Genomic DNA, 17,267 nt, shown 5'->3' with positions numbered 1-17,267 from the left:
TACTGTGCCTTTGTTTTCTGCTGATCCTGGATCAGGCAGGTCTCAACAAGGCTCTTTTGGTCACTGAGTAAATCAGGCGTTTTTTTCTTTTCACCCTTTGAATCCCCAGAGGTTTGTGGGAAAACTGAGACACCAAACTGTTTGGTGGGTTGAGAGCTTGTTTTTTGTTATCAGTAACAACATGACAAACCATTGTTGCTTTGCTGAGGAGAAGCAGTTAAAAACATGACGTGCATTTTCTTTGCTCCTGTGACCAGTTATACACCACATGGCCATCACAAAGACATTCTCAGTGTCTCATTTCAGCGTTTTTGTTCTTTCTTGTGCATATTTTGAGTATTTTCAGACTAAATAACTGGGCTTGTATCTGCCTGTTTGCTGAGAAACTGCAGTTTTTCTCATATGAAACTTGGTGACACACTTGATTGATTGATTGATTGATTGATTAATTGATTGGTAATTTATTTCAACATGTGAACAATATACAAGTACATTTAGAAAAGAAATAAGAGAGAAAAAAATACTATACAAATTACATACAAAAAAACATTCTGATTAATTTACATGTTGAAAGGGAGTGGGAAGAAGTATACACTTATTTAATCCCACCCCTGTCCCATAAATTATCAGTGAATATTTAGTCAGCTTCCTTACTGATATAATTTGTAATAAAAATAGTGAACAGATTTCTGATATACTATATACTATAATATCACATCATGAATTTTGTGTTTGTTTGTTTTTAAGTAGAGACATTCACTTAATTTAAATATTTTCCTTTTCTTTATAGATCGAGAAGATCATATTTTTATAACTCTTTTTGAACAGTTTTATGTTTGGACATTGCTTTAATTCCATATTCAGTTTGTTCCATAGTTTCACTCCATGAACAGAAACACAAAAGCCTTTTCTTGTAGTACGTACCTTCATTGTTTTGAAGTTACAAAAACCCCTTAAATTATAACTTCCTTCTTTCAAAAAAAACATACTCTGAATATTACCTGGCAGTTCTTTATTTTGTCCTGTAACTTGAGAAGTTACAGGACAAAAAGGATTTTCCCACCTGCAATATGCATAATGGAAATTATTCATTCTTTTTCAATTTAGTGTGGGTGTGTTCATAGGTGAACTTTGGGTGGATGTCTGGGCGTCAGCTCAAAAAGCATCATGTCAGCTCCAGTCATGTTAGAGCCTGTCTTTCAGTAAGAGGATGTCTTTGCTTTAAGCTTTCTGTCATCGGGTCTTGCATGACTTTTTTTCATTGCCAACAAAGCAACTCATGCACACTATGGAAGAACAAAAAGCAAGTCATTAAAGTGAGACTGTTTATTTACACTTTTAAATCCCCATTATCCTGAAAAAGTAGAGCGAGAGATAAGGCTGGAAAACTGGACCCAAGCTGTGCTTAAGGCAACCGTAAGAAGATAAGTGTGACTTGGGTGTGGCCGTAAAGCCTGGGCTTGGTTTGAGGCAATGGCTGCATGACAGGGCGGATGATAATACTTGTCACTCAGCACATCAGCATCTATTTCCTCAGTCCTCTCTTGGTCCTCTTTGACCTGTTGAAAAACAGAAGCGTTTGTGATTCAGACACAACTGATGTGGCACAGATCGTAGCGAGGTTGCACGGTTACGTTTTGAAATCTTCCTGCACCCTGTTCAAAAATAACAGTGACATCATGTTCTTTCACTTTATCCCTGACAGGTATGACAGATGACCAAACGCAGCCAGCTCACCGAGTTAGGACAAGGCGGCTGTGAGATTGTGAATACACAATATTTGGTGACACTGCAGGGAGTCTGAAAACAAAAAGCTTTTCCACTTGGGCCTCAGAGACGGTCGTTTCTTAACAAAAAGCTTCCCCCACAAACACCGGCATGAATCACAGAAGAAGGGATTCATGCAAAACTCTGTCAAGTCGCTCTAAGGGAGATGCACGACCGTTCAGGGCTTTCACTCATAGCTGCAACTAAAAGTCAGCCTCTCCTCACTCATCTCATTGGCCTCTCCAGTGGTGACCTGCTGCTTTGTCCACACTTGCTCTTTTCTTTTCTTGATCACTCATTTAATTATTATATATGATTTGTTTGATTTCTCCTCACCTCTTAAAGCATTTGTTTGTTAATTATATTACTTTTTTTGGTTATTGTTACTAACAAAGTGTTACACTCCCTCTCTCTTTCTTTTAACCCCGCCTCACTATAAGTTTTAAATTCCCATGACTCTAATGCTCTCACACACACATAGCTTGACACTCTCCAATCAAGTTATTGTCCCAAACCTCACCTGTCTGTTGCATTTTGTTACACCTGTGTGACATCATATGTGCGCTCTATGGTAACTACATGTTTTAAACTTTTAATTAAAATGGGATTTCGAGCTTGTGCTCACGTTTTCTGATGGTCGCTCACACGGTTCCTCAGCACATTAATCTGGAATGAAGAAAACATTTTGTTACACTGTGACCAGGTCTCACTGATGCCGTGTCTTTGTTTCTTCAATTAGCTGAGCGCACCTCATATTTCTGTCTGCTGAACTGGTACTGCAGATCAAACTTCTCTGCCTCCAGCTGCTGGATCCACTCCCACAGCTCCTTAGCTTTCTCTCTGGAAAACAAATTATTATAACGAGAATTATTTTCATTGTTTTATTATTTTAATTTTGTGTGTCGTGAAGAAAAAATGCAATAGCTATTGTGTGAGATAATGAAACATGCAGTGGGAGAAATAATTATTTGATGCCCTGCTGAATTTGTTTGCTTACTTACAAAGAAATGAAGAGTCTCTATTTTTAATGGTAGTATTTGTTTTAATGGAGGGAGACAGAATATTAACTAAAATCCTGAAATAAAACCTCCACATGACCAAAATGTTATCAGATGATTTGCATGTAATGGACACGTGTTCTTGATACACACAGGGAGTTGAGGCAGTGCATTGATTAATTTTTGGTTCATATTCGTCTCTCTCCATTAAAATGAAACCACATTTCTTTGTAAGTGAACAAACCTACAGATTCTAAGTCCTGCTCTGTGCGTCTGAACCTACTTGAGTCTTTCCTGACTCATGTTCTCGATGTCCAGAGATTTGCGCCTTTCGTTCAGGATCTTCTTCTTCTTTTCTCTCTCTGTCTGCCTCTTGCCACTCCGTTTGTCTGTCTTTAAAAATAAAATAATTTCTGTTATAAAAGTTACTAGTGGAGCTTTTTGAAAACCCCCACTGTTAAAACTCCACTGACTCACCAGCTTTTGCATGTAACCTCCAAAGTGGAGGCTGGTGAGGGTTTTCTTTTTCTTTGCATCATCCTCTGCCCTCTTCTTGGCCTCCTCCTCCTCCTTGCGAATCCTCTCATCCTAGAACCCCGAGAGAAAGACGATCCGAGGTGAAACGCGTGCCACTTTATAGACCGTGTTAAAGCGCGTAGAACAGGACTCTACCTCAAGACGCTTCTGTCGCTCTTTATCTCGCTCGCTGCGAATTCTGTGCTGCTCTGCTCGCTCAGAGCGACGCTTCTCCTGAGCAACAGATCATCACATCTCATTAAAACAGATCCTAAAGCAGATCTGTAATGTCTGAGGTGGGAAGTGGTTTACATTTGACTGGCTGTAGTGTGGGGCACTCACAATCCTTTCTTTGAGCTGAACGAGCTCTTCTTCTTCCTTCTTTCTGCTTTCGAAGTGAACCTCGATTAGAGTTTGAAGCTCCATCAGGTCCTTCTCCATTCTCTTGCGATGTATATCCTGTTGGATTCAGTGACCCAGTTCTATGTTATACTGATGCACATATTTGTTTTTGGTCCTAAATTAAAAGCAGGCTTAGAGAAAGCTAGAAAAATACAGAGTGAAAGCTGTGAAGACATGTCTACTCCACCCTGAGACCTGTACATAATACACCAGGATACAAAAGCCCATGCACAGTAAGTACTGTATTGTGTCACGTACATCAAAATCCACCCTCTCGCCGTCTGGGATCTTAGGGGGAATAAGGTTTGGCATGATGAATGGCCTGAAAAAGCAGGAAAAGATATTAAGTTAACAAGCGTGGGTTAAATAAGAACTATTTAGTTTAAAAAAAAAGATCAATAACAGGGAAATTGAGTTGTGATGACAGTTGGTGTCAAATGAGGATCAAAAACAATAAGCATGTGCCAAACAAATGTCCCCTCTGTGTTTGCACGTGTTGCTGCCTGTTGCTGCTCAGAAGTAGCTGCATATCTGTAGTTTCTACAAACTGCACTATATGTAGACAGAAATTGGGATTTTCTTTTCTTAGTGCCGGAGCAGAGAGGCACAGCCTAGAGAAGAGATCTCTGGAAATGTTTTTATTAAATCAAAGTAATTAAATCTGAACAATCAAAACGGCCACTTATGGTCAATGCAACTCTCAATACAAGTGTATTTGTAAAGCACATTTAAAAAACAACGTGCTGAGAAAAGGTGGAATGGACATTTCTAAAAAGCCACAGGATACACAATGAGGAATCACACAGACTCAAATGGCAGTGAGTTTTAATAGATTTAATGAAGGGAGCTAATTTGGCAGCGAGGGGAACGACGTTCCACCGTTTGAGTTTAAATCGAGGGGGGGGGGCACTTCCTGGATTTTAAAACAAAGTAAAAACGAAATTACTTTGTGACTTTTGAGCTTAAGATGTTGATGTAGAAGGATCGTATCAAGCAACCTCATTGAGTTGTGAAAACGTAGCTTGCTGCTGGTATGATACATAACAAATGGATCACAGTGGTGTGAGTCCTCTCTTTGTTTATTTATGCGTCGTATGTTTGTTACTCATAACCATGCTATCGTAAAACGTGTTTATCCGTGCGTTTTACTTACTTGAATTTGGGCTTTGCTTCCTCCTCTGTTAATGAAAGACAGTCAAGCAGAAAGTATGAATGAGTTAGTGCAGACCACACATTAATAATGAGACTGCACAAAATCACAAATTCTGCCAGTTCCCCCCGCAAGTTATGGCACTGAAGTCTGTTTACACCATTTGTGCTGATATTAATAATAAAAGTAATGATGTGTGATTCATGTCAGGGAGAACATCCAAGAACAACAGAGCCACAAAACGAGATTCCCATTCACTTACCTTCTCCCTCCTCTGCTTCGCCTTCTCCATCTGAAACCAAAATAACATGCTTGAGAGAGGGTTTGTGAGAGCACATCTCAAATGACTGAGCATTACGCCACAGTAAACAGTCGTTTAGTGAGTGATGATGGCCACATGACAGAAGAGCGTAAGTGAGAAGACGGGAAAGACTGAAAGAGAGCACCGAGGAAGTCAGGCGCTCATCTGTGAAGTGTTGCTTCATGTGCCACATTGCATGAATGCACTCGGGACAAGCGAGACGTTATCTAGAGATGCAAGCACTGATAGCAAATGGTTCCTTTCTCAAGAAGGTCTGGGATCAGTGACCTTTGAATGACCCAAATAATTATGAGTGAATGCCAGAAAAACTTTCGTTTTAGTTTAGCTTTCTGCAAAAGAAGCAGCTAAGTTCTTTTTTTGTTTTCGTAATAATAGAGGACAGCTAGACCGTGCTTGAAACCTAAAACGTCGTCCAGTCAGCTGATAGGCCCAGACTAGTTTCCTATGCTGCCAACTTGGTTAATTAGAACCTGAACTGGTAAAGGGAAGGGTGTAGTCGTGCTTTTTTTTTTTTGGCACGTCAACAAGTCGCCTGCCTTTTGTCTTTGTGGAAAGTGACAGCTCACACGGTGTTTATCAGTATAAAGGAGCCAAAAGGTAAGAATAAGTCTAACATCCCTCCCATTTCAAATGATCTCAGTGGGAGCAGGTGAGACACCGAAACAGTGAAAAACACCTGGTTCTGACTAAGAAATGAAAGCCTTGGGGCTGGGAGGGGCTGGAGGACTACTCTCAGCCCAGCTGGCCCTTCTGGTGTGACTAAGAAAACCTGCATGCTTGATCCTCAAGTGCAGACTGTCACATACCAAAATGAAATGTGTCTGAGATAGCATGTTATCTCCCTGCCTGTGAGTGATGGTTACTGGTAAACGACATTACTCATCTTCACTGTGCTGTCAACACAGGCCCAAAGCTATCATTTCTCCCATTAATCAGTGGTTCCCAAACTTTTTTTGCTGGGCCCCCTTTGTTTTACAAGAAAAATGTTCGCGCCCCCCTCCCCCCATGCGCGCGCACGCACGCACGCACGCACGCACACATCCTCCAACCACACACACACATTTTGCTCCATTGCGGTTAATTTTACACCTCAAACATTTAGTAAACAATTAAGCAAATACAAGTAATCTGCAATAAATTACAGGTAATAAAATAAACTCTTTTACGCTGCGGCCGCACCTACACGGGTGTTTCTGAACACGCAGCTGTTTCGTTCACACGCAAACGGCGTTTCGAATCACCGAGAACGGAGATTTTTAAAACTCCTTTTTTTGCGTTTATGTGTGGACGTGGAATACAGAGCTCATCACGCAAAGTTAAAGGTATGTGCCTTTTTCCGCGTCACGCTGTGCGCCACGTTATTGTTTACATGAGATGAAGAGCAGACAGTCAGATTAACAGTATTGTGTCTCTATCTGCAGGTTTTACACGCAGTTACTGTCCCTCCATTACAAAGGCAGAGGCGTCACGGTGTCATTATTTTACACGTGGTTGTTTTTCCTGTGTAATAATGTTCAACACTGCGATCAATACATTTTTAAAAAATGCTTCTCTGTGCAAAATGGGTTTAAAAACATAAACAGCTGTGGGATCCTGTTTGTCCGTGATGTAAACAGCCCAGCGCTGCTCCCCACGCAGGGAAAAGCAACCCTGCAGGGAGACCTACCTCCGCACCTGTGCAGGTGAAGCCAAAGGGCAGATTTGCTTCACCATATTTTCTAGTCTTTGGCTTAGAATGAAGTTGGTTTGGAAACATATTCAGCGATGCTTCATCTCCTGCTTTGCGTTTGTGTGGGAGCCCCAGGTCGTGTCCAAACGTTGTTGTTTTTTGTTTGTTTGTTTTTTTTTCCTTTTCATACCGCGCACCCCTGCTGCAATGGCTCTGCGCCTCCCCCCCATTTGGGGAAAGTCTGCATTAAGTTTTTAGTAACGTCTACCTTGTTCTTCGTTGGCCTCCTCTTCTGCAGCAGGTTTGTCTTCCTCCTGTGGAGCCTCTGGTGGAGAAGGAAGCAAATAATGACTTATCACAGAAAGAATGTTAACTTTCACTAAGCCTGAATAATCACTCTCCCTGATCAATAACCTCTTTAGTACAGTCACAGGGAAAGAGACGAGAGGAGTCATCCTGTGAACATAACTGATATCTTCTGTCTTGTCTGATTCTGTTGAATGTTTTGCGTCCACATCGTTTTGTTTTCTTTTTCTTAGACTGAAACTGCTCTATAAACAAACAGGCAACGAGCAAACATAGTATGTGGTTTCCACATCAACAAATTCACCCTCAGGTTGCTATCAATGCACTGTGCCGGGGAAAAACATTACATCTGCCCAATTATACCTTCCTCTTCCTCCTCCTCCTCCTGCTCCTCCTCATCTACCCCTTGCTCCTCTGATGAGCAAAGCAGAAAAGTAGTTAGCAAAGCGATGAGAAGTAGGTGAAGTAAGTAAACAGAGTAAGTCAAGTAATTAAAGTAATGTAAGGAGGTTAAATAAATAAGAATAGCTGAGCAAGCAAAGTAAGTTAGCAAATACATCAAAGAATCTCTTTCAAAGTGAGATTAATCACAATCACTTTAAATGTGTTTATAGATGAAGCTCAGTCACAGCGCTGCTATTTATCCCAGAGACTCTCAGGATAACTGCTGTCGACCGCTCCTCCACATCACCCTTGATGTGTGCTATTGAAACGTGACAAAAGCATTCATCGATGACCTTGACACTCATTTATAAATATCAGCGCCGTCAGTACCTTCAGCGGCCTCCTCTTCTGTGTCGTGCAGCCGGAGAAACCGCAGAGAGAAACACGTGAACAATCTTTTCACATAATCAGAAGTGCAAACTCTACAAACTGTTGTTTCTAGCACACAAAGTCAAATTAATTAATGATACTAACTAATGAAACACTGACTTACGAGTAATCATAATATAAGCATTTGATTCGCTCATTTTTAATCCAGATTGTGATCCTTACCTAAACCACACCGAGCTGCAACAAAAGAATAGAAAAGAAAACTTTCTGGCAGGAAGTCCTTAAGGCAAACCTTTCCCACTAGCGATTCCTGACTTCACATATAATTTGTGCTTTTGTGTTGCATTATAATTAAACTCACCATGAAAAACGTTTTACACGGTAATTCTGTAACTCTCACACATACATATAATAACCTCCTCCTACACCTGATTAGGAGTTGACAAACAGGCAGAACATTTACGTTTGATTTATGGATGATCTTGACATTTCATTCAAACTACACACAATTAGCAACATGTCTTTACATTCCTCTTAAATCCTTATAAGAGCGCACTGAGTATACAGTACAGCAGTTTTTACATCACGCTCGTCGGATTAGCCAAGAGAAAGCATTTGCCTGCACAACAGGGTTTTAACCACAGAGTGACTGCGCTGTGTATGAGTCATGATGAGAGGTCTTACCTTCCACCTCCCTGTGAAAATGAATCACATAGGCGCGTTACTATTATGATCAAAAAGACAAATGCATGACAGTGTAAAATGATCATGCAGTTGCTGCAAATAAACCACGTGTCAGTGACAAACGGTGGATGTACTCTCGGGATACATTTAGAAGTATTTTAAGTAGAAGAAAAATCCAACCTACTCCTCATACTCCTCCACCACTTCCTCGTTGTCTGACATGACAGGGCGCGTTCAGGTGCGCGGCAGCAAATCTGATTACTTAGGAAAAAAAGCCAATCATGAATTTTTCACTTTCTGTTCAAATCAATAAAAGCTTCAATATTTTCCAGTTAAAACACTTTCTTTCGTGTGCACACGTTACGTTACAGTTAGTCAATCGTACCTGAGGATCAGATGAAGGGATCAAGACAGAGACCCGGAGAGAGTGGATTTGCAGCACAAGACAGGTCCCACTTTCTCTAACGGGAGCGTGGGGTGAGTGTCAGCGGGTGAAGGACGGACTGTGTTGTGCGGATGAGGCTTTAGGACCCCTTGTTGTGTTATTAATAACTTTCTAGATAGCATGTACTCTCCTTTATCACCATTTCCCAAAAAGGCCGCCGTGAGCATGACTGTGGGCTGCAGAGCCAAAAAGATCACAGACAGCTGATTCGCGCACACACACACGCACACACACACACACATTCTGGTTTCCTTGTATGGCACCATGTTGTAGACGAAACACAGGCACGGAGCGCTTATCTATATGCATCCCGGTCTGAGATAAGGTAAAGTGCGTTTATTCATCCAGGGCTATTTAAAAAGAAATAGTGACAGACAGTTATGGTAGTAAAACATTTTATTACTTAGAAAGACAGAATCTCGTCCACAAGTCCAGATGAAACCAAAAAAAAAGAAAAAAATTACACTGGCAAATTAAACAAGACACACACATATTACAACTCCAGCAATCCCAGCAGTGTAATTCAGTAAAAGATATAATCCTTAAACCTTCACCTGTTTAAAGTGCTCAAAGAAATTACACAACGTTAAGGCGAACAAATAAAACATCACTGACACGTTTTTTTGGGGGTATTTTAATGTTAAAAGTAGGCACACTTATTTTTTAAAGAAACAAAGCAAAAGTGTAAGATAGAAGCTTTTTAACTTTAAAAGCAGTTTCCTCCTTTTCAGTCCTCTAAAGATACAACCCAACAGGCCATTTCTCTCTCTTCCTCCTGCCTGTTTTACATTTGTGCTTTGACGGCAAAGGGGAAAAAAAATCACTCAGTCATCAAATCCGTTAATCTTCCAAATCTCTGCCTCTCCCTTCGCCATCTTAAAATCCTGCAATCCTGCAAATACAAGCACAATAAGAGCAATTTATAATTGAAGGAGCGCCTTTAAAGTTCAGTGAAACATGTACGGCTTCCTCTTGTTTGCTTCATTTGTGGAGTTGGTAAATCTGCCTCCACAGCATGTAAGACTAACTCAGTAGCACTTGTATCCTTACCTGTTGGACATTATAAATAAACTTCCTTCACTTCAGATTTTTCCAGGGCTGGATTTAGAGACACTGTCTTCACCGCTATTCTCAAACAGGCTCCTCTTACTAGAAATGTCCACATGTCTCAAATCCTACAAATCAGAAACAGAATCAATATATCAGTTCTTATTACAGTGAAGAGAAAGAAAAAAACACTCTTTAAATCTGGAGTCTTGAAATATTTCTGAAGCAGGGACCTCTTACGGGGCAAATAGTTTTGTAAACACACCCTAAAATGGTCTTTATGTCGTCTGACAATTTGGACTGACTTAAGCATTTCTTCATGCTCAGTAGATAACTGCTAAAAAGCCAATGGCACAAAGCAGGAGGAACGGGTCACTCTACTCTGACAAAAGTGATGTTAGGACAGATTAGCACGAAGTCAGTCATGCCAGTGTTTCTGTAGGCGACCCTCTGCTTTAAAGTGTGCTTATGAATTTACCCAGATAGATATTGTTTCTGCTCAGATATAACAAAGATAAGATTTCTGCAGCCAAAAACATGCACTGCTAAATCTAACAGCAAGTTGGGTATGTCGTATGAAGCTTTCTGAACAGCTTAATTAAGTTAAACATCCAACTCTAAATTCTTAAGATCAAATTCTTTGAGCTACTTTTGAAATTAAATGAAACGTTCCCATAAATGACTTTACTGAGTTTACCAGAGTAGAAAAAAATCTGTGTTTAAAAAGAATTAATTGATCAGAACTTTCTTCACGATTAACGACAGTCATGCGTTTTACGTAGTTACCTACATAATGGCAAACTCTTTAATTTAATGTAGGCAACACAAACAACGAACTACGTCCTGCTCAGCCAGGACTTACAGCTCAAAGAGTAATACTGCCCCCTGGCTTCCATACACTGCACTTACAGCAGGACTGTGCGAAGACCCAGCTTTGTTGCTCTTGTGGAGCCAGCGGTTGATCCGCTCTGACATTCCTGATGTCAAGCCTCTAATTTCCTGAAATCAACAACAGTTACAAAATCATTTGTTAACTAACGCTACGCACACATCTAATACTGAAAAGAGCTTTTGGGCGAATGATGAGTGTACCTGTTTGGAAACTCCGGGGCTGGTGGGGCTCTGCACCTGCTGCTCCTTCTCAAAGATCTCTCTCTTCCTGGACACTTCTTCCAGCAGGACCAGAGTCCTCTGGGTGACATCTGGGAATCGCGTCAGCTCGGACTTCTGTGGATGAAGAGCCAAGAGAAGACCATTGGCGACTGACAGTTGATGTTTGCTACAGAACACAGGAACATAATTTCCCCTTTAGTACATGGAGGGCTGAGAGGCTGACCTGCGCTGCCTGAGCCAGCCTCTCCATCTTTTCCTGGATGGATCTAGATGAAATCCTCTGCCTAGAGCTGGGAAGACAGAATACATTAATGTACAAGTGTAATCAGTTACACTCAATAAAATATAAACAAATAAATAAAGATTAAAAAATTGTCAAACTCACTTTCTCTGGAAAGATGACGCTTTGTTTTCATCCTCATTTTGGTCCTGCTTCAAAACAAAGACAATCAACACTGTAAATTGTGCATAACATTGTGTGTAGTGCTAGCAGGTCTACAGATCTCATAATCCTATAACTGTAAATATAATTGTGTTTTTGTAAAGTGCCAAACAAGAAAATAATGGGTAAGCGATGAATGATTACTGATTATCAATCATATTAGGTGAAAGTCAATTAAAGTTATCTCACGGTGTTGGGTTCAAACTTCTTGGAGGCCATCCTCACACTGGAGCTACAACAGAAGAAGCAAGTCAGCAAACCAACTAAGCGAGGCTGATACAAAATGAACACAAGGCTGTTTCCTTACCTCCTCTGGAGCGGCGAAGGATCCTCTTCTTTCTTTCTCATCATCTGTGGAAGACCGAGCCTGTGTGAGTGCGTGTTAGCGGCACTTACAGCAAGTGACCTGCTCAATAATCCTCTGCACGGGGATGTGTTTGGGTGTTAACAAAGCAACCAGTCAGCAGTAAGAGCTGGTCAATATTCATGTAGCTATTAACATGAGCTGGAAGCTTGACTGGCACAAGCAAATTATCCTGAACTGATATTCTGAAAGCTGACGGCAGATAAAATCGTGTTTTAACAGTCAAATTGGCAAAAGTTCATGCTGACGTTTGCCAGGAAGAATGCCTGAATGGTTTTGTGTCCTCGTGCATGTATTTGTGTGTGCGTGTGTGTCAGTGTTTACCCTGAAAGATACAGTCCTGGAGCTCTGTCTGATGAAGGCAGGTTTGTTTGCCTGTTCAAAGTTTCCACTGGTGGAGCGATTCACGCCGGTCTGAGAGAAATTAAAACAACTTAGGTTTGCTGTTTAGCTGCAGGTACCTCTCTGGAGCCAAGACTGTTTTTACCGCCATAAGGAACCTTTACTCTTTATAACACCAGAGGGCGCTGGTGCCCACACTGGATTGATAAGATGCAGCGTCAGTGCTTACCTGGCCTTATACAGCATTTGACAAGCAAAGCTTGAAGCTGAGACGAACATGTCAGTTTATTTGTGTTTGTGTTTCTTTGTGCGAGTGTGTGTGGTGAACTACCTCCTCTGTGTCCCCATTGTGAACAGGGCTTTGGGGGGAAGTCCAGTGTTCGCGAGGTGACCAGGGGGCTGACGGAGAACCGGGGCTCATGGGAGTTGTGCGCCCGCTGGCAGATGGACTCTTGTCAAGTGAGATGGAGACAGAACTGAAAGGCAAGAAAGAGAAGTGAGTTTAAGGAGAAGTTGAAGAGAAAGGAACTAGTGACCACTGAAAGTACAGTTTTCTCTGATCTGTTGCCTAAATTAAATCTTAAAGTGCGTCTAACGTGAAAACTGAAGGCAGATTTTTTTTACTCTTCCATCTTATTCTCTGGTTATCTTTATGTGGTTCACAATCTGTACAAAACAATCTTATACGTCCTGTTTTCTCTTTTATATTTCTACATTGTTCTGGTGCTTTCATTTCCATTTGTGGAATCAGTAACCTTTATCTAAATAAAATGCATTTGATCCTTTTAGGTGATCAGCCAACAAAGAACAAAAGAGCAGCAAAAAAGAAATGTCACTGTTAACCTGACAAACTTGCGAGCTGGGCTGGAGGAGGGTTTTGGATCAGGGTCTTTGCCTGATGACTCTTCATTTTCATGCTGACAAAGGAAGAAACAGGCAGACAATCAGCATGAGCACATAGCACACAAGCTTTTGTACAGACGACACACCTTGCATTACATAACACGGCGCGGTTATGGCCTCATTTGCAGATACACAGAGCTAAAGCAGCCTGCGAAGGTAATAAAAGATAAAGTTCAAATTATGGCCTTAAGCACGTCTTATCAAAGCTTTAGAGATGATTTGCATGGTCACTTGACTCGCGGGGAGAGTTCAAGTCCGGAAACAAGACGGGGAGTAAAGGGTTGTCTTCTTTTTCTAAAGCTGTAAGTTAAAAGTAGATTCTAACTTCTTCTTGTGAGCACAGGAGGAAAATGCCCACACCAGCGTTGGTCTTTAATAGCAAAAATGACATCATATGCTGCACTACAAAAAACGGTTTGTTGTTGTAAAATCTAGAGAATAATTAACTCCCCCCTCTGTGTGGGATAGCAGTTAACTGTACAGGGTGCTGCTACTGGTGTCATGACTTAGTGTGTGAGGGAAGATTGGTGCTTTCTTGTCAAAGGATCTGTCAGTTCATGTTTTATCATTTGTAACGTTTCTCAGAGAATCAACAAAATCTCTCTGTTGGTCATTTAATCAAAACTGAGGTTATGACCTTGTTTCTTCCACTCCAGGTGGACAAAAGTTCTAAATAATCACGTGAAAAATCTCGATTTACATCGTTATTTGGCAGCTGACTTACAGACTTTCACTGTTGCAGTCTTGTGAAACTCAAGCACATTTAAAAGATCTGTGAGATGTTTTTTTCTTTAGATTTTCTTCCAGAAATTAAGGAGCAACTTCCTTCTTACTTTGTTGCTTGAGATGCTGGTTCTACTTTTGCTGCTGCTGGTGGGACTGTGAGAAGATGTTTTTACTGGTGGCTGTGGTTTGACAACACTTTCCTTCTCTTCATCCATGTCTCCCAGCAGCTCTACCCTGGCACCTCCTCCTTTGCTGACCTCAGCTTCATCCTCCCCTCCATCCTTCTGTTGTCTCAACGTTTCCACGTGCCTCATCCTTCGCCTTTCGTCACGCACTCGCAGCATCTCCACAAAGTCAAGCTGTACCTGCTCCATGCTGGCAATAAACAGTACATATGTGCACATTAATGACAAACACATGTGATGAATGGTCTCTAGAGAGACCTAAAAAGATTCCTGCATCTGATCAGGTTTCTATTATAAAAGGCTCTTTGAAGACAGGTACTCAGCTGTCGGGGTTTCTGACAGCATTTCATACTTTCCCTGCGTGAGTATCAGGTGTTTTCATGGGTTTGAAATGTATACAGAAACACTCCCATGGGGCAAAACTGTGAGAATCATCCCTTTGCTAGTTTGAAACCACTAAAAAGGCCTTCAGAAACCAAAAGAACAAAACAGTCACACAGACAAAGTCCACAAAGAGGATTGTGTTTAGACAGCGTATGAGTCCAACGTGACATATTTGTTTTACTAAACTATGAGAACAACCTGTTGGAGCTTTGGGACATTTCACTTGAGGAGTCTGTCCCAAAGGCGCTCTCGCTGGCAGATGTGTTTGTAGGAGTGGGAGTGGGGCTGAAGTCATCATCTTGGTCAGCACTGGTGCTTGAGCTCTTCACCCTCCTCCTCTTCTCCCGCTCCACCTCCTCCTCGTCCTCCATTGTCCACTGTCGTGCAAGGCTGAATCAAGACAATCAGCGAATATGGAAAAACAAACAAACAAAAACAACAGAGGCTCAGTGAGGATAACGGGTGGTGGACACATGTAAAACAGCGTGCTGTACATGAGAACTTGATGAGTGGATCCTCCACACTATTTGTTTTTGGTTTGTACTTTAAAAGAAAAGATTAATAAGCGTTACAGGGAACCTGCTTTACTTGTTCATCAACCGCTTTTTGTGGCTGTATTTTGCATCCTGTTTAAAAAGAATTATCAGTGGATTCAATCAGCCAGCTGCAGAGCGGCAGGCTGGTGTTTCCTTTTTAACTGAGCTCAACAAGGGCCAAACAGAACAAAACTCTCCGTTATCTCTAGACTGTAACGGGCAAAAAAAGGCAGAAGTGACAGTATAACAGTGACACCAACCGACACAGTTTGACTGCATGTTACACAGTTACTATATGAATGTAATAAATCATTTCTTCCAAATTGGGATGCTTTGTTGCCAGAGTGAAAACCCTGCAACATGCAACAATTATGCGCGTTCCTAAACATCCAGCATCTATTAAAAAGCATAGGCGCGGGCATCGCTCTGAAACGCAGGTAACACAGGTAATTAGTCGCTACAGAAACCCAGAAGTCCTTGAATCTTACCTGGACAAAGCCGACCAGTTTCTCCGACTTACAGACATATTGAGAAAATAAAATAGTTTCCAGCTACGATCACAGACGAAGTCGACTGACACTCAGACGACGGCAGTCCAATTACAGTCACCGCGGCACAAAGCAGTCCACCTTTAGCCCGGTGCAGCGCACAGACGCGTCACGTGACCACAAAGGTAAGCTCCCCACCTGACAGACTGAGTGAGGGGTGGGGAGAGCGCGCGCCAGAGAGCACCTTGTATGGTGGAAGTGTGGAAAGCGTAATACCTGTACCTGGCACTCCTTTCCCGCCCCTGGACACTTCGCTTATTCGGGCAATGGCAATAAAACATCCCAGAATAATTAATCTTACACTTGTATTCATTTTGTTTGTGTGGATCTTACAGGCTGTAGCTAAAAGGAAAACCTGTACAAGTACAACAAGTAGTTAATAGCAATCAAACTCTTATTAAATGATAATAATAAAGCATACAAATATATGTTATCCTTTCTTGTACTGGACTCTCACTACAGTCTGAGTCAGAGTGTTTGCTGTGTGAGTCCACACCTTTCTCTGGAGCCCATGTGTGTTGGACTCTGACCTACACTCTTTATATCACATCTGTGTCTGTTATACTCTGTGCAGTTCCTCAGTAAACAAAGTTAGATATTATCGTAACTGATAACTGAGGCATAGCATAAGATGCATATCAAGACTCTTTCAAGTTTCACCTGTGAAAGTCTGCTTCCCATTTATTTAAAGAAGAGGCTGTCTTATAGCATGCGTTGTTGGTCTATCATGCATCTGCTATCTTATGGAAATAGTTTGCATGCCCCTGCCTGCACCGGTGCTGTATCATTTTAGGTCCTGTAATGAACTCTGTGTGTTTATGCATCAGTGTCCATTCAGTCTGTTCTAATGTTCCTGTGTCTAAAGTTAGTCTTACATTTTCAGGAAAGACCTGATCAAACAAACGGAAATAAAACAGAAAGGCATTCCCAACAAAAGTTATATTTACAGACACAAGACGACTGCGGGTGCTTTGCATCCATTTGGGTAAGGCGATTTTTAAAAAGTACTGAAGCAGAGTGTGCTTTATGGACATGCAAAACACACAGAAGTGCTTTACATCTGGACAGCATGCACACAAAGCATATCAGTTCAAATGTACAAGTTGTTGCAGCAAACAGTAATCCTTCAAACTAACAAGTAACTGTAACCAATATTGAAAAGCTATTAGCAGTAGTGATGCTTGCCGTTTTTAAGTATATATTAGGTTGCAGAGCGGATTCATCGGATCAAAGTAGGAACTTTCTTTTAGTGAGGTTGAGCACAGCAAGGTATTGTTCCCATTAATCCCAGGTGTCCTGGGAGTCAATCCCAGTCAGTATGATCTAGCAGTTAAATGTCTTAACCATATGGGAGTTGTTGGCAAGGTTGGCATCACAGACTGAACAAATTGTGTTCAGACTGGAGTAGAAATAAGCATTTTTTAGTAGTGGATGATATTTTAGCCATAAGAACACACACAGACCATTTAAACTGCACGTGTTCTTATGTGCATTTGCTCTATCTGCTGTCTGCAACCTGCAATAAAAAGCTGGTCCTACTGCGACAGGATCACAGAAACTAAAATTCTCAGAGTTTATAAAAGCAGTTTATATATCTGAATACAGCAGCTGATCACACATGAAGGAGTATCACACAGAAAAATG

At 41.3% G+C, this 17,267-nt stretch overlaps 2 protein-coding genes across 7 annotated transcripts; both read right to left on the bottom strand.

The window, feature by feature from the left end:
• Positions 1–1,311: 1,311 nt before the first annotated feature.
• On the bottom strand, positions 1,312–9,261 carry tnnt2a (troponin T type 2a (cardiac)). 5 transcript variants are annotated; one of them, XM_026153419.2, is made up of 16 exons: positions 8,974–9,261; positions 8,773–8,849; positions 8,589–8,599; positions 7,905–7,922; positions 7,494–7,544; positions 7,093–7,149; positions 5,096–5,125; positions 4,837–4,861; positions 3,942–4,005; positions 3,624–3,740; positions 3,438–3,515; positions 3,243–3,353; positions 3,049–3,158; positions 2,517–2,607; positions 2,393–2,433; positions 1,312–1,559 (listed from the first exon to the last, which is right to left on the bottom strand). In XM_026153419.2, exons 2-16 carry the CDS (start codon positions 8,808–8,810, stop codon positions 1,526–1,528), a joined length of 876 nt encoding a protein of 291 aa, XP_026009204.2. In that variant the 5' UTR covers positions 8,811–8,849; positions 8,974–9,261; the 3' UTR covers positions 1,312–1,525. The 5 variants fall into 5 exon arrangements, with proteins under 5 accessions (XP_026009204.2, XP_026009206.2, XP_080151257.1 ...); XM_026153421.2 differs by lacking the exons at positions 7,494–7,544; positions 8,589–8,599; positions 8,773–8,849; positions 8,974–9,261 and having other exon boundaries at positions 7,905–7,944; XM_080295131.1 differs by lacking the exons at positions 7,494–7,544; positions 7,905–7,922; positions 8,589–8,599; positions 8,773–8,849; positions 8,974–9,261 and having other exon boundaries at positions 7,093–7,482.
• A 150-nt stretch (positions 9,262–9,411) lies between these two features.
• On the bottom strand, positions 9,412–15,759 carry lad1 (ladinin). 2 transcript variants are annotated; one of them, XM_026153399.2, is made up of 14 exons: positions 15,564–15,759; positions 14,738–14,929; positions 14,078–14,345; positions 13,185–13,258; positions 12,673–12,817; positions 12,324–12,413; positions 11,943–11,986; positions 11,825–11,867; positions 11,579–11,625; positions 11,417–11,483; positions 11,173–11,307; positions 10,990–11,079; positions 10,084–10,208; positions 9,412–9,925 (listed from the first exon to the last, which is right to left on the bottom strand). In XM_026153399.2, the coding sequence occupies exons 1-13, from the start codon at positions 15,599–15,601 to the stop codon at positions 10,116–10,118; spliced, it is 1,326 nt and encodes a 441-aa protein (XP_026009184.1). In that variant the 5' UTR covers positions 15,602–15,759; the 3' UTR covers positions 9,412–9,925; positions 10,084–10,115. The 2 variants fall into 2 exon arrangements, with proteins under 2 accessions (XP_026009184.1, XP_026009185.1); XM_026153400.2 differs by having other exon boundaries at positions 11,579–11,622; positions 15,564–15,755.
• Between the last annotated feature and the right edge of the window lie 1,508 nt (positions 15,760–17,267).

Source organism: Astatotilapia calliptera, chromosome 20, assembly GCF_964374335.1.
Source record: "Astatotilapia calliptera chromosome 20, fAstCal68.1, whole genome shotgun sequence".
Taxonomy (NCBI): domain Eukaryota; kingdom Metazoa; phylum Chordata; class Actinopteri; order Cichliformes; family Cichlidae; genus Astatotilapia; species Astatotilapia calliptera.
This window is presented reverse-complemented; position numbering and strand designations above follow the sequence as displayed.